This window comes from Tetrao urogallus, assembly GCF_951394365.1.
Source record: "Tetrao urogallus genome assembly, chromosome: 1".
Lineage (NCBI taxonomy): Eukaryota > Metazoa > Chordata > Aves > Galliformes > Phasianidae > Tetrao > Tetrao urogallus.
Window position 1 is genome coordinate 149,482,382 of NC_136813.1, and position 26,186 is coordinate 149,508,567.

Here is a 26,186-nt window from a genome sequence, read left to right on the forward strand (position 1 = left end):
AGATCTTAAGGATCACAGAGGACTGCAATTATGCATGGTTTTGGACATAAAAAACACTGGCATGATTTTATATTATGATACAAGCTAAGGAGCAAAACAGACAAAGAATTAATTAATTAACCATTGACCACCATCCTTTGAGCCTGATGGTCCAGCTTTTTTTTTTTTTTTCCACCTACCACGCAGTCCATGTATTAAGTCCATACTTCCATAGCTAGAATACAAAGAGAAACTGTGCTGAAAGTCCTAAGGTAAACAAAATCTACTCCTGTCATCCAGAAAAGTAGTCATTCTATCGTAAGTTCAGTTGGAAGCTCCTCTTACAGTCAAACTGGCTTCCTGTAATTCCTTTTTCTGCACACAGGAATGGACTCCTTTGGTGATATGAAGTTTTCCTTGATAATCAATCACGTCCCCTGGGTGTTTTTGTCTTTCAGAACTGTCCCTTACAGTGCCCCATCAACCAGTTTCACAAACAAGCTGAAGTCCATAATCTTTGCTCGCCATTTGCCTTCCTCACTTCTTTCATGATCTGAAACTGAAGTACTGCATGGTACCTGCAGCCAAGACTGACTTCAACTACCACATCCCTAAACTGTTGCTCCTTATCCGGAGAAGCAAGGCCAGCTGACCGCAGATGCTACCACAGTGTTTTGTACTGAGCTCCCCATCTGATCCTCACCCATAGCTCTTGACCAGCCTGCTGCCCAGACTCCAATAGCACCCCTGTCCGAGAGCAACTGTGTGAACCTCCCACCGTGTCTCTGCAAATTCAAATGCAAAAATGACATCATTGCACCATGTAAAAGCCACTTCTTTCCAGCTTGCCTGCTGGTAAAGACACTTTTGCCCCATACTATTCAGTTGATACCACTGGTCCCTAGCAATCCCCACTTCTTGAAAAGGATCCTGTGGCCATACAGTCCTGTATGACCGTGCCACCAGGTACACAGAAAAGTGTGAGAACACAGGATGCATCCACTCCTGCCCAGGATGGAGAACATTTCTTCATCTCTTCACTCTGGGTCACTGAGCCCTGCAGTCATCCTCAACCTGTGAAGTATTACTAGCGCCTACATGAAAGAGTAGCAAAGTCTGATGATTGGCCTTCACAACCTCCATGATGTCCTGGATCCAGTCCATGGGAAAGCAGCAAGCCTCGGAAGTCATTAGGTCTGGTCAGCAGATGGATGTTCCCATTCCTTGTACTAGGGAATGTTCAATCCCTGTTACCCATTGCTTCCTACAAACCACTGGCACTGCTTATGAGTAGTTGACCAGACAGAGTTGGCCCACTTTTCTTGCCAGAACTCACTCCTCTCCTGTTCCCAGAGCACTAAACATTCTACTAAGTCTCTAGTTACCATTAGTCCCACATACCTGTGTTACTAAGGATGATACCTATTACAAATGAATATGACTGTAAAGAAACTGCTTGAGAGCTGATGGGGAATGTTACAGTTTTCATTAGTGATGCCTATGATTAAGGCTTCTCAATGTGAAAAATGTAAACAGCAAAAACATGGCTGCTTATTAACAGGGGGAAAAAAAAAAAAAAAGCAATAAAAATATTCCTTAAACTGTAAAAAATAATAATAAAAAAAAATTACAGTCATATGCACATTCAAACTAAAATACATACACAGAACGCTGAGGAGAACCAGGGAAGTTGATTACTTGTCCATATCACGATGTATGCTGTTTATTGAGTGTGTGCACAGACCTTTAATGCCAGATCTCACTGCGGTCAGGAGCAAAGCCAAAGCCGTAAATGTAACACCCGATTTTCAGGGGAGATGGGAATATGGAAAAGAGTTTGGGAAATTCTCCTACAAAGATGGATTTGAATCTCTCCAGAGAACTAAAGTACTTTTTCTACAGCCTTCAGGCATTGGGATGTGGCATAAGGGCATTCCTTCATCCAGGTCAATTCAGTGCAGCCAAAACTGCTAAGCCCATCCCTTTCCTCTATGGGAGGAAACTCCCCCTTCTGTCACTGGGCTATACAAGAGAGGGGAGGGAAAGAGAAGAAAGAAAAAAAACACCCCTTTCTGTCCACCATTTTAGGGAAAGAAAAGAAATGAAATACCTCAGCTGCTCTCCTATCTCACATCCAAATGGAAAAGGCAGAAACCAGCTTGTTTCCTCGCTGCATTAGAGGTGAGAGGAAGCAGGATAGGAAGAGGGCAGGAAGCAGCCAAGAAAGGTAAGAAGAGATGTTAAACTTCCCCATGTCCTAATGCTGCTGCATTTGAATCAAAACTCTTATAAATCTACAACCCAGCTGTGGAAAAGAACTTTGGTAAAGCTGGGGTGGAGGGAAGGATGGCTTTCTCAGTAAAAGTACTTGTTTTGCTTTGTATTTGCATGCTTCATCCAAAGTGTTACACAACATGGAGTTTTATAGAGCTATACAAAAACATGCACTTCACACAGGTCCAGGGAAAAACCCCAACTCCACTAAAATCTGTTTAAAACATAAAGCCTCACCTGAGTCTAATAGGACCCTAGTGCAGACCGCTCAGTAGGTACCGCAAAAAGAACAACAACAAAGAAAAAGAAATCATACATCAGAAAATATTCCTGGCTTAGATATGACAAAACAGCTTTCCCAAGATGATTGTGTGTAACTCAATGCCCCAGATTCACTAACATTTGCCAGGATAGCAACGGCTGCTGCAGAATTCCACTGGCAAACACTGTATCTCACATTTTTCTCTTTCTCAATATGCTGTGATTTCCTGAGGAGTGGAGAAATAATCTATACTACAAAGAGGTGCAGGACTAACACTTTTTGAAGTAAATAATTTTACAGCAGCCTACAGTATATATAGAAATATAATACTTGGGTAGAGAAATTCCTGAGCAGAGAGAGAGTAGAAAGGCACTTTGATAAACAAACGCCTTCAAAGCTTATGTTATTTTCCTCAGAGCAAAAAATATTGGGTAACTGTGTGCTGTTCCTAGAAAGAATGGAATTTTGTTGCCAACAGCTGTAGCTTTTCAGAGGATTTATAATACTATATTGAAGATTTATGCTCCTGACAAAGGCTTAAAGCTATCCAAACTAGGGCAGAAAAAAACAATCGTCTTCTAAAAGACCTGTGCTATTTCTGTTAACTCTCATTACAGCAGAAGTTATGACCTTCAAAAACAGACACCCACAACTGGGGTTGATCTTTATAACGATTCGTAGGTCAAGCACTGACACCGCACTGGGTCAGCTACTCTATCTCAGGTTCTTAAAAAAACAAGAAGTACATCCTAATCATCTTGAAATCGATCAAAGTCCTGAGTGTTTACCTCCAAAGCACATGACTTGAAGTTTTCTTCCTGATCCTTTTGGGCTTACACTTATGTTTTTCCTACCTTAAGAAAGGTTTCCCCAAGGTGCAGCCACCTGGCAGAACTGTACAGGATAGGAGAAAAGCTACCTTAGACAAAAGGTTGTCCTCCGCATAAACAAGCAAAGGGATGCAATCTCAGCTCTCTTTGTTGGACTTATATAGATGCAAGTGGCCCTACCTGCAGTCAGTCTCCTGATGCCAACAGAAACTGTTCCTTGAGCTCTGCAGGATTAGGGTCTTCTGTGCTCTGTGTAACTACAGCAGCTCACCGTATCCGAAACTACCACTTTAAAGCTAAACTGATACTAAACAATGAAACTCAGGATGTCACAGCTTTTAAGGCTCATTTATTTGCAAGCAGCCAAGCAGCACACTCTGGGTTCAATCCCGGGCCAATTTGCAGTTACAATCTATGCCGCTCCATGAACATTACACTGAGTTCCACAAATTGACAAATGCATTGCCTTGGAAAAATCTGCCCAAAGCTCACGATGAGTCAGTAGAAGTGTCTTGTTTATGTCTCACACTCTGGCTTCCATCTCGTAGCTGCTCAGTCCACCAGATCATAACTACAGAGCATCACCAAAAGTGTTCTTATTTCTGTCCTTCTAAAATTCCTGTTTAATTTGGGTTTGGGTTTTTTTGGGTTGTTTTTTTTTTTGGTTTTTTTTTTTTTTTTTGGTTTTTTGTTTGTTTTGTTTTGCTTTTACAAGGAGAACAAAATAAATTAAAAGCTTCTTAACATTTACAGTTGTGATTTTTTTTTTTTGAAGCGGTAACCAACAAACTATTTCTCAGCTGATCCATAGAAGAGATCAGAAAGCCTGATCTCTTCAAGCAAAATGCACAACAGTCTGAAGCCCTAAATAGAAAAATCACTGTGCATGTGCCAGAGTTTTCACCTACAGATAAAGTAATAGTGTACCTGCATTAACTTTTAAAAAACCCTGCGTGCAGTTTTAGTTTGTAAGAAGTGAAGGACTACAAAATAAAGCCTTCCTCCAAGAAACAACTTGCCACCAGTCCTTAATCCTGCAAAAGATCTGCAAAAACTGAGGATATTTTGCTTGAGGAAACAGAATTTTAATTGAGCATAAACAAGTGAACAGCAGGCATGCCATTTCCATAAGTATGCATGATTCCAAGGAATAAAGATTTTAAAATCTGAGACCACGAAACAGATTTCAATTTTAAAGGTCTTACAGTTTTAAAAAACATAAGATGTATGTAGGAGGCTCTTTTCACTAGAAGTAGATTCTTTAAAACAATTTGCCAGTGACAAATCATCATTTATATGAACTGTTTCCAGTAAGGTAGAAGTTATCTAGCGTGGCACTGAAGAACACATTCAATTTTAAGCATGCTTACAGTTTTATTAGAGGCAGTGGCTTTTTCCATGCTTAAAGCCAAGCATATGCTCAAGTACTCTGCTGAGACAAAAGCTTACAAGTTTGTTGTTCTGAATGCAAAGTGAGGCTTTTTATCCCAAACCACATTTTCTTGCATGTAATCAGCCCTGATGATGTCACCATAGTTTCCAATTCACTGCAGGATGCGCTCATCATTTATTAGGGTCCAGATGGTGCTCTTTCTTTGGCTACTAAAGAACATGCCCAAATATTAAAGCTTACCCTTTTCTTACACTCCGGATTGCCACAGTACAAAATGACAGTAACCTTTGATCTAATCTGGAAATCTTTTCTTTATACATGAGATTTGGCAATATCAAGTACAATCAGCCCACTCGAAACCAAAGAACCTGATATGCATGAATACATTATGTTAGTCACAATGGAAACGAGCAATCCACAGAACAGCCAAAAGAATAAAAATCAGAGAGCATTTTTCTAGTAAAAAAAATATGGGACCTTGCCTGTACTTGATAGCTGCGTGTGTTTTTGAAGAACTCTGAGGATTACTCAATAGCTTAACCAGTAATCAGCAAACAGACACACGCTCTCATTTGTAAGGCAAGTAAGGAGCACGAGCATGACAGGATCTGTCATAACAGCACCGTCTTTTCCAACACTTTCAACACCACGAGTCTGCACCATGCTGAGAACTCACAGTGCTTTCACCCATGGGCAGCACATGATATTTAATCTCTAAAAAGTTCTGAAAATTATTTACTATTTCCGCAGCTGTGGAGCAAGCATAAAGCAGGTCTCCACAGAGACCCAGCAGAAAGATAAGCTGTCGTGACATTTCATTAAAAACATCCTAAGGTAAGATAATGCCATATTTGTCCAGCAGATCTTGACAAAACGTTCTCCAGCATGCAGCTAATTCAGATGCAGGTGCACATGATGTTCAACAGTCCTGAGTCACACATCTTCACAAGCTTAGAGCCTCACGCAAAGCACACTGACACTGGAAAGATCACACATCATAATATGACCAAATCTGAAAGGGGGGAGGCTAGGGGAGGGAAGGAAGGAAAGTTAATCCAACTGCTCAGAAAAAGATGTTCCCAAATGAGAACTACTTCACTATTTAACTATTATTACCTACAACTAACTATTTAACAACTAACACATGTTGCAAGAAACTAGGGCAAGGAAATGTATTCTAAGCGATCTTCCTGACTTCAAAACAGCTTAGTAATTGCATACACGTATTGGTAGAGAAATGGTTTCAGAATAAACATCAAATCCAGAAAACTTGTTTTAGAAGTATGCTTAAATGTCAGAAAAACAGAGGTTCAACAAGATTACGTAACGTACACTACATCAGTTAACTCCTAAACTCTTTTTAAAACTAAGCAGCAGCTAGTAATTTTGGTGGCAATAATCCCAGATATCTGCACTCCAAAAAACATGATAAACCATGTAATTCTAAATTAGCATATGCTACTAAATTAAAATGACATTAAAATAATTGAGTTACATAAATAAAAATTCTGTCAATCCAGAAACAAAATACCAGACAACATACATAGAATACACATTAATCAGGTATGGGTAGCGAAGAGGCCATTATTCAGCTAGGGAAAACTACTTTTTATCCCTTTCAAGTAAAGGAGTCTGGGTCTTTTTACATCTCCCAGCTCTCCAAAGGCAGCCTCAGTTGAGCTGCTGTCTCCCCATACCCAGAAACTCAGCCTTGCTCACACCCTTGGCAATGCTTCCTGGCACTGGTCTGGCTTCCAGGAAATTCGGGCCGTACCCTATGTTGCTATCGTGCTCTGTATCTACATGATGCATAACTTGAAATTACTGGTATGTTCAACACTTTCAAAACTACAGCTGAGAACAAGCTTCAAAATATCAGCAACAACAACCCTGGCCTTACCTGCAGGATCTTGTACTGTCATTTCCTTACGCTTCACCTTCAACTTGTCCTTAACCCATGGGAACTCCTGTAAGGAATCCAGGAACACATCAAAAGCCTTGGGTCCTCTAGTAGGAAGAATATCAAGGAGCATCATGGTTTTCCTTTGGCTGGTGGTTTGGGATTTTATTTCTTGAACATGACTGTCAGTGAGAATGCCTTCTTGATAGAGATACTGAATAACCAGTCCATCCACCAGCACCTCCGTGCAGAGCTCCAGGCGCAGGGAGCGCAAAAGCTGCTTGTCTCTGGCATCCATTTGGCTACCTAGAACATAAGGAAGGGATTGGGGAAATGCAAGATTAAAACACGAACCATTAACACCCCCAAGTGATGTTTGATGCCCAACATTCTTCAGAAAGAACTCCATTCTCAAAATCATCAGCCTAGGAAAAGTACTAACGATCTCCACCACCTCCTTTCTGCCCAAATCATACAGTCTCACAAGCTAAAACACAGCCATTTCTGGGAAATATTAGACAGGAAGAGAACTTTTGGCATTGTGAATACCAGTGCGTAGATGGAATGACAACCATGCCAAAGTACCTGGCTCACTAACTGGCCAAAGTCCACCCCTGAAGCAGCTGGAGCATTTGCCAGTCCATGAGAGACTCTACCCCCAAAAAGTTAACCCAGTGTCACACCTAACCTCTGGTCTCAACACCTGAGACATGAGGGCTGCTGCACTGCTGCCAGCCAGCAAGTGGTCCTGGCAATCCAACACATTCTAATTTCAGCAGGGGTGGAAACGTACCACAGGCACCAGGTTGTCCTCTCCCCCAGTCCATCCTGGACGGCTCTTTTAGGACTTGACTGACCCAGTGATGAGAAATTTTCCTCAAATTTCCATCTTAAATTCATTCACCTTCTATTTATAGGCATTTTTTCTGCCAATATCATTCTTTAGCCTAGACAGCTCCTTTCCCTCCCTGGTATTCACCCTTCTAATGTGTTTATAGGAAGCAATTGGGTGCTGCCTGCCAGCTTCCATTTCACTCAACTAACGCTCCAACTAGACAAAAGCTGGAAAAGATGCATTTTATAGCCGTTCTGAGAAAGACGAATCGAGGTCCAGAGAGACCAGGCAACTTATCCAAGATCAAATCAAGAGCCAGTGCCAGAGCTAGGAACTAAATCAAGATGTCTAGTCTAGTCCCTAATGACAAACATATCCCCAGGACCATTAATGGCACTTGCAAAGGAAAATGACTTAGTAATACAATTAAATACTTTCTTGTGATTAAATCATGAAGCCAAAAAACTGTAGCAGGTGTTGAATGTGATTACCAGGAGAATTTCTAGTAATTAAATTAGAAGTTGCTGTTATAACAGCTTGACTGTACAGGAATTATATTTCATTTAGCTCGAAGACACAGAGAGACCAAGATTTTTAAGAGCTCTGCTTAAGTTTTTCTACTGTCAGAGATGCCCATTAACTCTCCATTAAAGACATGCCTATGTGGCCTAATTGTTGACATTCAGGGCAGTTAATTAGCAGAATATACAAGCATACAAATGATGTTCTGCACAGAATGCAAGAGCCAAAAGGGAGGGACTGGAAAACTCCATCTGCGACACCCTCTGACAAAGCAGCTTTCTGAAAACACTCTCCCTGTGTGCTGAATGCAGCACTAATGGCACCTGCCCAGGAGGTTACCCTGAATCTTGAGGTGCCCACCTTCTGCTTTGGGCCATCTCGGAGCTGAGCAGCTCCCCCCGGCACTTGTTTTTTACAAGGCCTGATTTGAGGGGTGCAACCTAAACACTGAACCCCATGGAGTGTGGTGATAGCGAGAGACAGGAGGCAGACAAACAGTGTCTGGTGTTAGGATGCTCATAAGGGATCAGTGAAACTCAACATTCTGGTCTCTAGATGCTTTTATACATGTGGGAGCAGCCCAAGAATCAGAAAGCAGATCCCTGCAATTTCTTGCTTTCCAGATTACCTACTGACCTGTGAGCTCATGACGTGCTTGCAGAGCCTAAAACAGGCACCTCTGAGAACCTTGCACTGAACCCAAGCAGAAAGCTCTTCCTGATGCCACAAAACCCTCCTGCTTCCTCCTGTGCATGGGTATTAGTAGCCTCATGGGCCTCCCCCACACACTGAACAATGGAAACAGAGGCCTCCAGTCACCATGGATGGAACACGTGCCCCATTCCTTGTTCTCATGACCAAGTTGGTCAGTGCTTCCCACAAATAAACCCTTCCCAAACCATGTTTGCACCTTTGTGCACTGGGAAATGCTGACTAGATTATGAAGTGGCAGTGGCAATGCCTGCTGAAGGATGTGCCCAGCCCACAAACTCAGGGGTGAGCACGATGGAGGTTTCACAGCCTGCGGGGCCACTCACCACCAAGGTCAGCAGCCCAGCAACTGCCAGGCTAGTGCTTATTGATATTTAGGGTCTTTTTATGGATTAGTGTTTCTTTAAGGGTGTTTACCACTTTTGATTAAGGAGCCAGGCAGACAGATACAGAGGTGTTATCAGGATTTTGATGCAGGCAAGTACAGGACCAAAGTTTAATGCAACAGGGAAACATCTTCAATTAATTCTAATTAATCTGTACCTAGAGGTCCATGGTGAGCTCTAAAGTAAACTGTCCTTGTAAGGCTGCTGCTGAAACGAAACTAACAGATGCGACTCCAGGTTAGCTGCAGGATGGCACTGTTCAGTCCTTCCCAGACACTCCTAAATGTACATCTTTCCTCTGCAGAGCCAAACTTAGGAACCGCACCTCCACATCCCACGATCCCTGACTCATCCCCACACCTGCAGGCACAGATCTGGGCTTTTCTGGACCTAAGTGACCCGTCCACTAAGGCAGACGAACCTTCTGTTCCCAAAACGCACACTGCCCCGGTCACAGGCTGGCATTTCCCAGCCCCAAACGCTCCGTGCCGCCCGCGATGCCACTGAGCGGCCCCGCGCCCACTGACAGGTCGCGGCCCACCCAGCCCCCGGCCCCGTCCTTCCCCGGCCCTACGCACTCGGGTTTCGCACGCGGCGGAGCGCCGAGCCCGGCGGGCAGCGCACGGCCCAGTCCTGCCCCGCTCCGTTCCGGGGGCGGCGTCGCGGCGGCCCCTACCGCAGGCCCCGGCCCGCCCCGCGGAAGCCCGGCCCCGGCCCCGGCCCCGGCCCCGCAGCGCGGGGGGCCGCAGCCAAGCGCCCCGCGGCGTCGCCGGCAGCCGGCTCGGCCGCTCTTCCGCCCCCGGAACCGGGGGATCGCGGCCCGCGGCGGCGGTTCCCCGGCGAGCCGAACCCCGGAGCGGGCCGGGAGCGGACAGCGCTGGGCGTGGGAGCCCTCCGCCCGCTCCCCGTACTTACAGAGGGAACCGGGGAACTACACGCGGCGCCCCGGCACCCGCGGACCCGGCGCGGAAAGCACCATCTTTGTTGAGGGCTCCGCCGGAAGCCGCCGCCCGGCCGCGGGCCGCCCGGGGGAGCGCCGCCACCGGCCCCGCTGACGGCGAGGGCGGGGGGTGCCGCCATGTCACTTGTGGGCAGCGGGGGCGGCGCGGCGGGGGGCGGGGGCCGCGGGGACCGCGGGGGCGGCTCTGTCCCTGAACGGGGCGGGTGGGTCGCCGCCGAGGCGAACGAGAGCCGCGGGAAGGGGGACGTCGCGACCCGGCTCCGGTCGGCCTCCCCGCTCTCCTCCGAGCGGCCCGCAGCGAAGAGCGTTCGCCTGCGGGAACCCGATCCCCCTTCCGCCCCCCCGCTCTCGGTCGGTACGCGGAAGCCGCGCATCGCCGGGGGGGACACGATGCGCGCAGCGGGCGCGGAGGGCCGTCTGGGCGCGGGGCGCGCTGCCTCTGACAGACGCGAGTGGTGGTTGTGCGGCCGGCACTTTCGCACACAGCGCTGTACGAGGCGGCTTGAAAACAATGCTTTGGGTCGCTCGGCGTACGCGTGTCGGTGTGGGTTGGCGGGCAGATGATAATAAATTCGACGCAAGGGGTTGGAATTGCTTTTAAATAACTGGTAGGTGATGCTGCATTTCGGCACGTCCGTCAAACCGCGGTAAATGCTTTGTCTCAGGCACACCTCAGCCTTCTAGGAACGGGGGCGGGACAGCCTACATGCGCTGTGACCTTAGCTGCAAACCGCACGGGGAGGCGCCGTCAGCCGCTGAGTGACGAGGAGCCGGCTGCCCTGTAGCCGCAATACGGCTGTCACGTTTCTGTGTCTCGGGCCGTCCGTAGTACTGCGGTGCGAAAACGCATCCGTAAGCGATTCAGAGTGGCATCGGGGAGCGGAGGACGCCACAATCAATGGATAAGATCATCCCTCGCACACAGCCGTCTGACTGCTGAAAGTTTCTTAACTTCCTGTACCTCTGCTTGCCAATGTTTGCTTTGCTTTGTTTTTCAGTTCTAGTCACCATGGAAGGGACTGTATTGTGTTTAGAGGGACCAAACCTGGGGACTTCCATTACCACCCCACTGCCATCCTGGCGGCTGCTTTCCGTGCAAACAATGAGCCCACGTCTTAGCCCAGAGAAGGGACACAAGCAGTTCGTTAGATAGCTTGCATTCTTTCTGCCAGTTGAAGCAATTGTGATTATTTATTTTATACTGTCCAAGAATATCTTAGAAAGTTAGCAAAACATATGGATGTGTGCAGAGCAGCTCCGGTTCCCTCTCTAATAAATAGCAGCAGCCTCGTTGTCTTAAGCACAGCCAGCACTGGTCACGTCGCTGCTTACAGCCTAAACATGCAGAGAAGGAGAGTGGTGGGAGGAAGGAGATAAGCCTCGGAAGGAAGAGGGGAACAGCAGAGGTCCAGGCTTGATTAAAGGGAAAATCTGGTGTTTCCTGTTCTTTCCAATGGTTTGTAAGCAGTGTCGTAAATTCACCGGTAGAAGCTTCAAGTGCTATGAATTGTTCAGGTCCATCGGCAGTGACACAAACAAAGCAGTGACTGCACTCCACGCTCACCCTGCTGCCACAGAACAGCACAGGGAGAGAAGCCCTCACACTTAGCAGTTCTGCTTAGGTTCAGCTCTGACTGTGGTTCTTCCAGGTCTGATCCAACTTCAACAAAACTGCAGAAGAACAGTTCAGTTCCATCCCAGTTTTAGGGGAAAAAAACCACCACATGATCCAGTTTGGGTTTGGCTCATTTCTCTGCTATCTGCTCGGGTCTGAATGCTCTGACCTTGGTTAAACACATAGATCAAAACAGTATCTCCCGGTCTGTGTAGGTCAGTGCACCACGATCAATCCCACACATCAGCATTTAGGACATTTGACCTAAAACCTTGCTCACTGTGGTTCTGTGGGATTGGGAATGGCTACTGGTCTTCAGGCCATGCTGCTGAGGACTACTGAGATCAGGGCAGCAAGTCCAACTCTGAGAGCCAAGTCCAATTCCATAGGAACCAAGCTACGCAGCATCTCTTCTGACGGGGCTATTCCCTTTTACATGTCTGCTATTGCAGATGAGAATGTCAGATTTTTAAATGTACTGTAGACATTTTAAAAAATCCTGAATCTTTTTAGAAAGTCTACAAGTATAGTAAGTCCATCAAAAAGCATATGTATCTTCTGAGAGGATCCTCTCTGCTAATTAGAGCTGAGTTCCATCCTAGCGTGGATGTATTTTCTTTGTTTTCTACATACTAATTTGTTTCTGCTGATAACGAGAGCCAAACTGTGTTTTTAAAACTCGTGCAACCAGATTTAATCTATTAGGACTATGCTGTTTTCAATTGTCTTTAGGACAGCATTCCAACTTTAGGGACAAAAGAAAAGAAATATGAGCCTCAATATTTGTTTATTAAAAACACATCTAATTGGTTAAATCTCTCACAAAACCTCCAAAATGAAGATGGAAAAAAGAAGCATGTATTATAGGGCTGCCTGTCATTTTTAGACAGACGAGCGCAGAGAACATTTCTGTTAAAATAGGAGCCAGGGTGGCCCAAATGCTGTGGCCTGAGGAGCAGATGAGGGTCCTGCGAATCATCCCTTCCTTCTCACCCTCTCCTCAGCCTCCCCTTGCTATGCTGCCTTCGGCAAGCCTGGCTGTCATTCACGCCAAAACCTGGTGCTGCTGCAAAGGCTGGCTGGTGCCAGAGAGGCTCTGAGGGCAGTGGGCAGCCCCGACAACCCTATTCTTTCCGGCTGTGGGGAGATTGTACACGGTGGGGTGGGAGGGAGCCAGCCCCCAGCCTGCACGTTGGGCTATTCTGATGCTTCCTGAGGCTCCCCCCCCCCCCCCCCCCACACACACACACTTTAACGATAAGGGCTTGGAGTTAAGTGCACTTCAAAGAGAGCAAAGGGTGTAAAATGTAGGTGACACGTCATCAACATTTGTAAACGTGTTGTTTTATTTAAAGGCATGGGTAGTGTGTAGGTAAAGCACTGTCTCAAAGCATCAAACCTCTGGGGTTTGCAGTGACCCCGCAGCATCTGTGCTTTTACATTTGTTTCAGTAATAAAATGAAGTAAATAAATATTAGCAGTGCTGTGAGGAATTGATTCTTAGTGCTGTTTACTTTGGTGCTAATGATCTCAGCCAAAATTCAGACATAGAAGAGTCCTAAGAAAAGGAGCAGGCATCGAATGTGAAACTGGCACGTTCATTCCAGAGAAAAAGAATCTCTGCAGCGAATTGTAATAAAAAACCTGCAATGCATATTTGCAAAATGTGACTCAATATTTCTCCTACGAGGAATTTGTAGTCCATTTTCCTTAAGCATATGAATTAATGCTTTCCTCTGTTTTGAAGTTCAATTTAAAGATGCTTTCAGGAAAGAGATGAAATTCTGAAAGCCTTGAAATATTCTTGACTTTGGAAACTTTTTTTTTTTCTAAGGCAAAGCAACCATTTTACTAATGGGAGAGTAAAGAAGTATCACGAATTAGCCTGAAAATTGCATACTTAGAAATAAGGGAAAAGAATTTCAGATTCAGGTCTAAAACCCTGTCCCAGAATAAACTGCTTTTATTTGCAAGTTCCAGAGCAGGAACTGCCTGCCTAGTACTCCATACAGAGCGCAGGATTTATTTGGGAGGAGAATAACCACTGATTTTTGTCATCTTCAGTTCCTTTCTCGGGCTTTGAGCTGCACAAACTCACATACAGTGCATCTCTTTTTAAAGGCTCTTGCTTTCAGGTTAAGTTTTTCAGGAGCTGGTAATGACTCATGGAAAGTTTTTGCAGGTAGCCTAGCTGGAGCTGTGCTTATACTTCTTCCATATGTCCTGTTCTCCAATAAAAAATATCCTTCAATTCACAGTCCTCAGGCTCGATTTTGTTCTTTTGCAAAATGAAACCTGTGTGGTTCATGGCTGCAGGGCGCTGGCTCAGCAGCCTCGAGTGGGCACTGCATCTGCCAACGAGGGACTCAAAGGAAACTGATGATTTCCAGAAGCTGCTATCTCCTCGCAGTGCTTCTGTGTGTAGCACTCAGCTCACAGAGGAGCTGCGATGCCCTGGCACTGCAATGGAGGCAGACAAGCAGCATACTTCCCCTACTTATTTTCTGCTCTCTGCAGAGCAAAGCAGCTGCTCGGGCAGATCACCATTGTTGTAGAGTAAATGCTAATTGAAAAATAAGCCATTTTTCACCCACACTAAAAAACTAGGAAATATGAAGTCGATCTCCTGCCCTACAGATATGGAAACTGCAGCTAGTAAGGGCTCGGTTACATTTAATATTGCTTTTCTGAAAAGAAAATGTGGCAGCAAAAAGTTCCACGAACAACCACAGCTGAGCCACAGCTTCCTCTGCCTTGTGTCAGTGAGCAGCACGGTAGGTGAGAGAGAAGCAACTGGCAGACGAGTGACAGAGGTGTCCGGAGGAAGCCCTCCGGCTGGGGCATTCCCACTGAGACAGGCTGGGTGTGGGGACAGAGGCTGAGCTGAACGAATCCTGTTTTGGGACCGCAGCCTAAAGAGGCACAATTAAATTTTAACAAAGCATTTTGAAAAGTGAGGTTAGAGCTTTGAAATGTCCATCCCACAGCTGTTTCTAGTTTATTTCTTGTTATTGAGCCCGATCTAAAGTCTGATAAATAATAACTCCAGGAAAGTAGAAAGAAGAATTTGCTCAGGGCTTTAAATCTTTCCCACATTTACCGTTTCTCTGCCTTTACCATTTGTTAGCTGACAGAGCACCGAATTACAGTCTTCGGCTATGAAACATCAATTATGTAACAATTTGTCTGAAAACAAAAGGATTCACTTACATAAACCCTGCCTGCCAATGAAAGAGAAATTAAGACAGGCACATTTAATTGGGGGATTTTTTTCATGTATTTTGTTCTGTACAGCACGCAGCACGGAACTTGTCCCCAGTCCTATCCATTTGAACTCCTTCCTGGTAAAACCCAGCTTAGTTCTTATGCTAGTTTAAGGAGGTTTTGCTCCTGCACTTTTTTTCCTCCTTTGTGCCATAAAAAATAATGATATCATTTTGATGTTTCAGTCCCTGGATAGTTTTAGCAGCTCCAACTCTGAGAAAAACAACAACAACAAAAAAACCCCAAAAAGAGTAACTGTAAAAAAACAAAACAGGTGCAGTCCTTCTTTCAGTGGGATTTAAGTAGAATAAAATCCAGTTTATCAAGGAGATTAAGCACCATAATTGCGGTGCTATGTTTTTACATTCCCATAGACTTTCTCAGAGAACTGGCTACTTCCAACCCTTATAGACACCTGATGAATAAACATGGCTAATCCCTCATCCCCTTGGCAACCCTGGGACCAGGACAGACTGGTTTTGCTGTAAGCTGATTTTTTTTCCCGAAGTTCAGTTTTCTGACAGACTTGGTGTGCAGTTCACAGTTGTGTGCAGATATTTGTCCCCCCCCTCCCTTGACTTTGGGGTTCCCCCGATGCGCCTTTCCCATAGCCCTGCAGCTGTGCCGGCCGTGCCGTGTCCTTCCCTGCTGTCCCTGCCACAGTGAAGCCAGCCCTCCTCGGACACCAGGCGGGTCATTCCCTGTGCAATGAGCAGAGCAGCTCTCACCGGCTCCCCGCGTGCTGTGCCTTACCGAGAATGCAGCTGCCCTCCGTCTTGAGGGTGTTTGGCACCGATGACCTTTCCAGCCCCGCTAACAGCGACGCCGCCTTCTCACTCCTTTGGCTGATCTTCAGCCCTTTGTGGAAATTAGCCCATTTGAGCAATACCGTGGCAAATCGCCATGGCGTTGTGAAGTGAGCTCAGGTCTGGGTGATCTGAAGGGATGTGTCGGTGAAATGCTGTTTCCAGGCATTCTCAGTCGTATTGAAGTTAGCACTGAGGAAGCAGTTTCCAGGGGCTGTGCTGAGTGAGCTTTGTCATCCCCCACGCTTTTGTGCGTAGCCCTAACTAGCTGCATCTTTTAAGTAACATCCTAGTTATTTTATTTGGAAATTTCATTTTTTTATCTGCTACAAGTTTCCCGTATTTCTGTAGTTGTTTAATTGCCCCTCTGACAGAGAAGTTCCTTACAATCCCTGAGAACCAGTAATACAAGTTTCAGAGCCCCTCGACCCGTTATTTCCTCCAGCAGTCAGTACGACACACAGATTTATTTCAGTAATAGCAAAGTCAGCTGAGGTTTTGTTTTACTTTATTTCAAATGACTGTCAGACACAACATCCACGTCTCCACCCATACCCATCGTGTGCTTTGGGTGAAGAACAAAGCAATACACTGCCCGACAAGCAAAAATCCATAGGAATTGTACCAGGAATACAAGGAAAAACTCTTGAATAGAATATGTGAGTAAATAAAGCTTTTCTACACTCTGCAACAAGATCATTTTTCCAGAGAAACACTTTTCGAAGACACAAGAGGCAACATATACCAACATATACAAATTCATGCAGCTACACAGCACTGTCTTTCCTATTGTAATTAGATTTTTTTTTTCTTAAGGGGGTGAAATTCAGTAAGGGTTTTAGATTTCAAAACTCCACAGCTTATAGCGAGGTGCAAGTGGCAGATTGTTCTGAGATTAAAAATAAACAACTCCCACCTCATATTCCAGTGCACCATTCTCCTGCTCACCAATAATTACATATTGTACATCTAGAACGTGGTTACATAAATTGCAATTAGGACGATGCTGATGAGATCAGAGGGAAATAAAATTAATTGGAATGCAATGAATGCAGCTGTTTGGTTATGCTCCCACTCTGCCCACCCATCCTGTACTGAACCATTTTCTGTCTCTGGTGCTAACGCTGGTGGCAGAGGAATGCCCAAACAGCTGAAATGAAACCATATCTCACATTTGTGTTGGCATTAGCGCTCAGCTATATCCCGGCACAATTCTACTTTCACCATCCATCTCACAAAAAAAAAAAAAAAAAAAATTAGGTTTTACAATTTACTTTTACAGTCGTGGGTTTCTCACCTTTCATTTATCAAAGCAAAGGCATTTTCAGAGACTAACATTCAGGTGCAGGCTGAAAAATCTGGAGCCTCAAGACTGAAAAATGAAAAATGAGAGGAAAAGAAACTTGTGATTAAAGTCCTGATGATGATTTTTGGTCGACTCAGAGGTGTTAAATCTGTGAGACTGCCTTCACCAAACACTCTGTGGTTGCAATTCAGGTTGACATTTGTCAGTTAGAAGTCATTTTGGGGATCTGAAGGGCCAGCAGTTAAAGTAATACTAAATTTAAGAAGCAATGGGTCTTTCTTTAAAATGTTTGGGCAAATGATCGTGCCTGAAAAATCGAGGAGTCTTCATGCAAGATTTTTTCACCACTGTGATCTGAATCATGTGCTATCTTTGTATTTTTTATTCCAGAGCAAGTCCTTCCCCTGCGCTGCACTAGGATGGAGAAGAGCTTGCAGCAAGCCAAGCAAAGTTTAGCTGTGTGAGTGCATCAGCCCTAGGGCTGGCATCCTAATGAGGACAAGAGCTCTGCTCTCATACAAAGAGGTCTAGTTCCCCCTCCAGTCTGTTCAAAATATTGTTCATTGCTTCCAGCACAGCACTGCTGCAGACCCTGCTCCCTCCTCCCAGCATCCAATACCGAGGAGAGGAAGTACCTGTCGGGGTGCTGCGCGTTTTGCAATGTGACTGTGCAGCACGGGGACCTCTGCCACTTAATTACGACCGTCGCCACCTTTCCCCCTCTTCACCCCTCGCCCTCAGCCCGTATGCCTCGTGGAGCGGTGCCGAACACCCGAGAGCTGCGCAGCCTCTGCCCTCTCATGCCTCAGCCTGGCATCGCTGGGCAGGACAGGGCAGGGCCTGGCAGGCTTCCACGGCTGGCACCGGGCACCGGGCCCTTCCAGCTGCCCCCCACTGTTCCCCATACCTCACTAGCCTCTCTCAGCTGCTCTCTGTTTCAGATCGCTAAGCCAGGGGCTGTCCGGAGGGAACCGGTTGTAAGGGTGCTGAATGCACCGTGCTCACACCGAGTCCCACAGTGCCGTGGCGGGCGCCATCTTGGCGGCGTGTGCCCATAAACGGGCAGTGAGCATGGCAGTGGGCCAGGGCATCTCCTCACCCTGACAGGCGCTGCTTATTCCACACAGCAGCCACCTCAACTCTGGGTTAGGGTTCGGCAAGAGCTGTAAAAAATGCACATTTACTGGAATGAAAAGTGTTTCTGCTGACCACAGCAGTTGCTCCTCGTGCTGAGATGACAGGTGCCAGTCAGCCAGGTGACAAGGACAGGGCAGGCAGGTTGCAATGATACGTCCCTGCGGTGCCACATTTCTGCTGGGGTGGGACGCAGAGGGTGGAAACCTTCCAGCACTGCTGCATCTTGGCAGGGCATGGGGAAAAAAATTACGTAACAAAATCTTTTGTTTTGTTTTCCAGGAGAAGACTGCCCCCAGCCCATCTCGACATGAAATTCGGGCAGAGAATGCAAGCTGAGTGAAGGAGAGAAGTCACCTTTCCACAGAGGAAACAACGGCACACTGAGCACTCGTGGTGCTCAGGGAACATCCCCTCAGCCTTGTTGGTCTCCCATGCCCATGTGCTTGTTGGAATCGCAGTGCCTGGCATGAGAAGTCTGGGTGCAATGCCATGAGCTGGTCAGTTCCCCCTTATTTACTCAGTTATGCTCAGTAGCGCTGCAGAGCAGCTAAGGCACAGGGAAAACAAAGTTGTTTTCTGTTGTTTCTGTTTCAGCCTGGGCAGGGCTAGACTGCAGCAAGTCTTGACAACTCTCCTTGTTCAAACACAAGTCTTTTTGCTTTAATTAAGTTAAGCTAGGAAAAGAGTTAAAACTGTGAAACTGTTAATGAGAATAAATCTATGCTCTAGTTTCCCTCTTCACTGATCCCATATTACTCCCAAATTGGAATGTTTCTTCTGTTAAATGCTTTACATTTAGAGAGAGGAAAGGATACTGAGGGTCTTAGCCCCATCTTCCCATTCGGAGGACTGCCGTAATACACAAATCAAAGTCCTATGCTAATATTCAACTTAATTAACTATAGGAATTCAGCAGGCAGCTTATAAGGCAGTAATCTGAAGACCAGGCAGCTGTACCGGTGAGCAGCACCACAGAGGCAAAGCGAGGGTACTCATCATCACTGATACATGTCCACTTATGTAGGTATTAGATGGGAAATGCTAGGGGTTCTTAGTGTCACTCTTTCCTGAAGAGTAGCAGATCCATACATACAGAGATGAAGATAAATGTGCAATCTGTTTGATTTTATTGAGTAATAGTCTGAGAGCTACATTCGTGAATTAGAAGAAAAACAAAACAAAACAAAACCACAAAAACCATTCCCCTCAAAAAAAAAAAAAAAAAATCCAAATATCCCCATATTTTGGGAAAAAAGCTGAAGAAAACATTCTACACTGTAGAAGACAGCCGTATCTGCTGATATCCATGTTCTGACATCGGAACTGAGCGGCTGCAGCTCTGCAGCGTGGAGTCCTAAAGCCTCGACCAAAAGAGGCTTAATAGTAACAACATGGATATATTCACCACCGGGAAGATGTTAACATGTTAACAAAGACTCTGGGATACCAATCTGGTATAATCAGCAACATACTGGGTTCCTATGAAAGATGTGGCATTTGCTCCTTAACATCAACTTTTAGAGAACTTTGAAAAACAAGGTTTAAAACTGCTTACAGTTCACCTTTCCTTGCAGAAATGCACAAAAATCAGAGTTCAATAAAAACTGAATAGATGATCACTCTTTTGACTGGATTTGATTAGTTGCATAACTTTGGCAAGATTATCACAGTGTGATACAATTAAACTTTCAGGATTGTATGAACACCGGCACCACATGAATCTCAGAATTAGACAGCTGAGCTCCTCATGCACTCCTGCACATCTCTGACACTCCGCAGCCTCTCCCCATCCCGCTCAGTCAGCGTTCTGTCCTTACACGGTACTAAGTTACCCCACTGACAAAGCAATGCCATGCAGACAGCCTCCTGGCTCTGCTCCCCCTGCAGGGACAGCGTGTCACCTTGTCCAACCCCAGGGATGCAAGCGGGGATAATTCTACATAAAGTCTCCCTTTGTGGCATCTGAAATAAAAACCTTTTCCCCAGAACTGCCACTGTTTTGATAGTGAATTCCACGCTGAGTTGTACAACTGGTTACTCAGTTCTTTGGCTGAATTTAAGAATTGCATTTAAAAGTTACTCTACGTTAGAGGCATTTAGAAAAGACATTTATACCTGGTACCGGTACTCTTTCAAGTACTCTTTTAGCCTTGTTGGCAACGGCAGCTCCCAGATCTGGTTCGTACATTTGTTTATAGTTATTCTGCAGCGGTGTTGCAGAGACGGGGCTGACGTGTACAGGGGTTTGTTCAAGTAGAGGTGGACCGTCCCATTCGAAGGTGTTTCGGTTCTGTCCTTGCACATCAGAACGTAGTACTCGATCAAGTGCACGACGCTGTTGAACTGCTTGAGCCTCGATCTGACGCAGGTGATGGAGTCCAGCCTGAACTTGCCATCCTGGTACTCGATGCGCAGGTTGGTCGGTCCCGCCGAGGTTTTGACCGAGATGGTCAGCAGATACTCGGAATGCGAACTGTCCCTAACCAAAAAAGTCCCTTCGGGGGCATCCTGCAACCTCTCCTTGGCTTCGGCAACGCTCATGTTGCCCCAGTACCACCCTGGTAAAGGAGGGGAGAAAGCACAGATCGATTTGCTGCTGGCTGTCTGTTTAACAGCCTGCTCCTTGCCCGACAGATCTGCACTAACCCACTTCTTGCGCTGCTCGCAAGCTGGAGTCCTGCAGGCATCGTAAAGTTTTATTTGCCATAGAAAATAATTTGCCTTACGACGCGTTTCCTTTTATCGCGCCCCTCGGGCCGGCGGCTGTTGCCAGACAGTGCGTGCACGACCCCCGGACCCCCCACCCGCGTCCCGTGGAGTCCCTCCGTTCGGCGACACGCGGGAACGGCCCCGCACCGCGTGCCCGCGATGCCCGAGCGGCTCCTCCTGGGGAGAGGGGAGCGAGAGGGCGGATCGCAGGGGCGCTCCCGTCCCGCACCGCGCACCCCTCGGGGCGGCGGGCACGGCTCCGGGGATGCCGCCGCTGCCCGCTCCCCGTCGCCGGACCGCCCGGCGATCCGGGCTCCCGCCGGGGCGCGGCGCTGCCGCCGCTTTCGCTTCGGGCGCTCGGAGCCGCCTCCGCGGGGCCGCCGCCGCGCAGCGCCCCGCGCCCGCCCGCCGCTCCCGGCGGCACCTCCGTGCTCCCCTAGCCGCCCCGCTTACCTGCGCGCCGCAGTTCCTCCATGGCCGCCAATAGCTGAGCCGCCTCCCGGCACTCCTCTGCGGCGGGCGCGGCCGCCTCCGCCGCCCCGGGGCTCCCCCAGCGCGGCCCGGCGCTCCCCGCGCTCCGCAGGGACTCGGCGGAGCGCAGGGTCATGGGGGGCGGCGGCGGGTCGGGGACTCAGCGCCGCGCCGGGGGCATGGCCCCGGCCCCGCGGCCGCCGCCGCCTGTGAGCGGAGAAAAGCGCGGTTATAGCGGCGGCCCCGCGGGAGGCGCACCCGGAGCGGTTCCGCGCGGCGCTTCGGGACCGCCCCGCGTTCACAGAGGGACCGGGGAGAGCGGGGTCTCGGCCTGGGCAGCGCCGAGGGTGGGGGGGATCGGGGGCTCACGCGGGTCTGCGCCCGGAGACCGCCCCGGATTGAGGCGACGCCGGGCACGGTGAGACCTCGAGGAACGGGACTGGGAGCGGCGCGGGGCAGCGCTCGGCTGCTCCCGAACACGCGAGTCGCGGCGCGCCGGGGGCGGGGACGCGGCGCTTTCCCCGCTCCATTAAATTGGGATATCGGAAAAGAAAAATCGCCTTCCCGTCCGCCCGGCTGTAGGGACGGAAAAGCCGCGAGCGACCGCTGCACCGCTGTCACCTCGCGGCCGAGCCGGGGCCGGGCGGTGCCGGCGGGGAGAGGGCGGCGGGTGCTGCGGGGGCTGCGGTGCAGAGCGCAGTGGATCCCTCCCGCCGCACGGCCCGCGGCGAAGCTCCGAAACTTTTCCCGGAGCTGACTTCGCGGCGCCCGGCACTCGCAGGTGTCGCGGGGCCGCAGGCGCAGGTGGGGAACCTCGGGAAGGAGACGCGAAGGGGACGGAGCGGTCGCGAGCCCCCCCTGCCCCGCGCCCGCTGTCGAGGAACGCGCGGCCCCGCGGCGGGCGCTCGGGGTCGGCACTCACCCGGGCTCGGCGGGACGGGGCCGCCCGCGGGCGGGGCGCGGCGCTCGCTCGGCTCCCGGCGGCGTCAGGGGGCCGGCGGCATGGCGGGGCGCGGCGGTGCGGGCGGTGCGGGCGCACGGCGGAGCGCGTTCCCTCCCGCAGCCGGACGGACACAGACAGAGAGGCGGGCGGCTACCGCCGCGAAAGGAGGAGGAGGAGGAGGAGGAGGAGGAGGAGGAAGAGGAGGAGGATCGCGCTCCGGGGGAAGCACCCCCCGCCCGCCCCCTTCCCCGGGAGCGGGCAGGAGCGAGCGCTCCGCGCGCCTTTGATGAAGAGGCGCGGGCATCCTCCCCCCGCCCGGCTCCATACAAAGGCCGCTTTCCAGGAACTTTCCAGGAACCGCATCATGTGACAGGACCCGCTCCGAGCCGCACCGCTCCCGGGCCGCGCCGCTCCGCCGCACCGCCGCGCAACCCCCCTCTCCGCACGGGCCGCCGCTTCGCACCGCGCCGCACGGATCGCGCGGAGACGCAAGGCCGCCGCCGCCGCAGGTCAGCGCCCGCCGGGGAGGGAGGGGGGGGGGGGGGGGGGAGGCGGGCAGCGGGAGCTCCGCGGCCGCGGCACCTGAGAGCGAGTGGGGGGGGGCGCGGCCTCGGGGCAGGGAGAACCCGGAGGGGGGCGGGGGAGGGGGGCGGTGCGGGCGCGGTGCCGCGGAGCGGCCGCGCGGTGCGGGGTGCGGGGGGGTCTGACGGGGAAACAAAAGGGAGCGAAGAGACAGCGGCCGCGGCTGTGCCGGGCTCGTCCCTGGCGAAGGGTGGGGATCGCCCTCAAATTAACCGCGGTGTTGGGAAGGAGATAATTTTCGGGTCTGAAAGAGGATGGAATCGGGGTTGCATTGGGCCATTAGGTTTGCTGTAGGCCGGTATCGGTCACAGCAAAATCAGATCTACAAATAGTGCGTGTGTGTGTGGTGGTCTGGTGGGGGGGGGGAGGGGTGTGCAGAGGACCCTTCGTCGGCGGAACGCGGCGCAGAAGGCCGCGGCCGGGACCGCCCCGACGGTGCGCGGGGGCTCCGCTGAGCCCCAACCGGGGCCCGCGCCGTCCCTGCGCCGGGAACTGAGCTCCGGCAACGCCGGGATCGGGGGGAGCCGCTTCGAGCTGTTCAAGAGTTTTAAAAGCGCTTCTGCGGGGTGTGAGCGAGGAGCGTTGGGGTTAATCATTCTCCCTTAAAAAAAAAAAAAAAAAAGAAATAAAATAATAAAAATTAGCCACAAGCGGTGCGTTTAGCAATTAAAGCGATTCGTGTGAAAGAATAACGGTTGTTAAGCGAGGTGGTCGGCGTGGCTCCGCGTGTGTGCGATGTGCGGGCACTTCGCTCGTTGGGCTTTTCGGAAAGGCGGCCGTGCTACGTACGCGCTGCCCGCGGACCGTCGGTGCCCCTCCGGTCCCCCGCCTCGGCCGCGCTCCCAGCTGTGCTGGAGGGTGGGCGAGTGGGGAGGCGGCGGGAGGGGGGGCAGCCTGTGCAGAGCCCGACTTACTGCTTCACATCGGCTGCAGTACGTCCAGAAAACTACATTTAAAAAAACAAGAAAGCAATATTCTCCGTTCTTCTTCCTAAAATAATTCCCTATATGCAGATACAGAGCTTTTGCTCACGATTATATTGTTCGGCTACGAGATATATTTTTGCAGTGATATATATTTTGCGACGCTACTTATTTTTGCTGCGGTATCTATATTATTATTATAGCATTGCAGTCGGAGCTCTCCCCTTGCCGTTCAGGAGCTCCCCGTGGGGCGGTGCATCCCGCCTCGAGCCGGGGCTGTGCTGTGCCGCTTTGCCGCACTTCCGTCCCCCCGCGTTATTTGTCGGTGGCACTTTTAGGAGTACCGCTTCTCGGCGCTCCCCTCCCCGCCGCCGCCGCTCTCTCGGCCGCTCGGAGCCGTACGGGAACCGCTCCCGGAGAGCGGAGGGGAGCGCCGCGATTCATGAGCCGGGGGCGGAACGGGAACGGCCGAATGCAATGAACGGGCGTTACTACCGGCTCCGGCCATTGTTACGAGAAAAGCTGCGATAAAACTCCAGCGGGGGCTTTTCTCAACGTGGTCCCGTTCAACTTTTCACGAGAAGTCAATGTTGTTTAAAAGCAGCGCTGAAGATCCGAGGCAGCGACGTGACCGCGGCGTTCCCTCTCGGAGCGGAGCGGTGCGGGGACGCTCGGTGGGACCCCCCCGGGCGGGGCGGGGGACAGGAGGGACCTCGGGCTCCGCTCCTCGCAGCCCCCCCACCCCCATCCCGCCTCGGGGTGAGACTCCCGCACGGTCACAGGGAGGAAAAAACCATTCGGTGGTGGAAGAAAAGGCGATTAAATTAAATTACTTTGGGGATTACGGGCCACATGCGGTGTATTAAAGTACTTTAAGCTACTTTGTAGCTTCTTTGGCATTAGGGCGTTTAATACGGGCTCGGTCGGTCTGCACGAGTGCTTTGCTGGATGAGAAAGTGCGTGGTGGGAGAGAGATGGGATGCAGAGGAAAAGCAGACGGGAGAGGCACAGAAATCTCGGGCTCTGAGAGCTTTGCTTTGCTCCATGTAAACAAAATCCGGCTTTAATTTGCCGTGCTATAAACAATAATTTTCTAATCGGGGATACTGATACGAAAGGAAAATGACCGTCTGTAAGCAGGGATCTGAAATGGGTAATGCCGCCCGGGCAGCGTGCTTTATATATTGCCGGTGAGGCTCGGGGACAGCCGCTGCCAACACCCGGCATGCAGTGTCCGGCCGGGACGAGGGCACAAACGTCGGAGGTTTGAGGCTGAGGAATGAGAAAGTTCGATTCCTTTCCCAGATCTTTTCCCCTGCACATGAGCAGTTCAGTCGGGCAGTGCGTCGGCCGTCGGTAGAAGTGTGAGATGGAAGTTCGGATCCGCAGCAGAGTGGGGAGCTCCTGGAATCATGGAGCGTGTGTCGCATTTCTCACTTGGTTCTGGATGTACCCAGAGAGAAAGGTCGGCGAGTGCGGGGGGTGGGGGGGGAACGGGAGGACGAGGAGGTTCTCTGCTTATTTTTCCCTGAGGCAAATATCTCTTCCATGATCGAGGGAAGAGGCAGCAATGTTTTTGCAGTGGTGCAAAGTGTGACTGTTGCTAGAAATGCTTCTCACTTTGTTCCTGAAAAGTGTGCCAGATGCACTGGAGAGCTCGCACCGCTTTATTTATGTAATGCGATGTGAGGAGGAACGGGGGGAGTTCTCCGTCCCTGGTGCAGCCGATTTGGCTAAATTTGCAGTGCTGTGCTGCAAAAGTTACGTGCTCATTTATCCCACTGGCCAGAACAGAGGGGCCTCTCCTTGCTGCTGCATCCCTGCTCCCCGAGGATGCTGCTCAGAAAGCCCACTGCCCTCAGCGTGCCCTGTGCTCAGCTCAACCTGCGTTAGCCAAAGGGCTGGGGGCTTCGTGTCCCACGCTAAGGGATCAACCACACACTGCTGGGCTCATACAGATTGCAGCAAGAGCTCCCTGCTCTGCCACATCCCAGCCCCAGGCACAAAGATGGGAGCATGGAGCCCTCACTGTGAGCAGATGAGGGTGAGTTAATGGGGTGCACCCCGCAGGCAGGGGCTGGGGAACTTCTCGCCCTGCAGTCAGGTTTTTGCTTCTGTTACAAAGAGCTCCCAAAACATAATAAATAGAGTAGAGAGAAAACAAGCGTTTCCCTAAGTGGGACCACGCTGCTCTTCCCAGCTGCCCGAGAAACAGAATGTTTTGATGAAATCAATGATGATGTATAAGAAACAATTTTACTCTTAACCAGCTGCCACCTTATTTCCTACCATGTTGATCTATTCAGACACAAACACTTTTTCTTCCTTAAGAATATATATTTGCTCGAGGAGAGACATCAAAAACCGGGTGGATAAT

General features: G+C 49.7%; 2 protein-coding genes across 2 annotated transcripts in view; both read right to left on the minus strand.

Moving 5' to 3' along the window:
- CRADD (CARD and death domain containing adaptor protein) overlaps positions 1-6,936 on the minus strand; it is a gene marked incomplete at both ends in the record, with an annotated part of 69,663 nt that extends 62,727 nt beyond the window's left edge. Inside the window, one exon of the mRNA XM_079549250.1 lies at positions 6,639-6,936. Within this exon, the coding sequence (XP_079405376.1) occupies positions 6,639-6,936 (298 nt within the window). The remainder of the gene's footprint in view (positions 1-6,638) is intronic.
- Positions 6,937-20,290: 13,354 nt separating this feature from the next.
- Positions 20,291-21,497, minus strand: SOCS2 (suppressor of cytokine signaling 2; the record flags this gene model as incomplete). Its single annotated transcript, XM_079537430.1, has 2 exons — positions 20,291-20,739; positions 21,344-21,497. 2 exons carry the CDS (start codon positions 21,495-21,497, stop codon positions 20,291-20,293), a joined length of 603 nt encoding a protein of 200 aa, XP_079393556.1.
- Between the last annotated feature and the right edge of the window lie 4,689 nt (positions 21,498-26,186).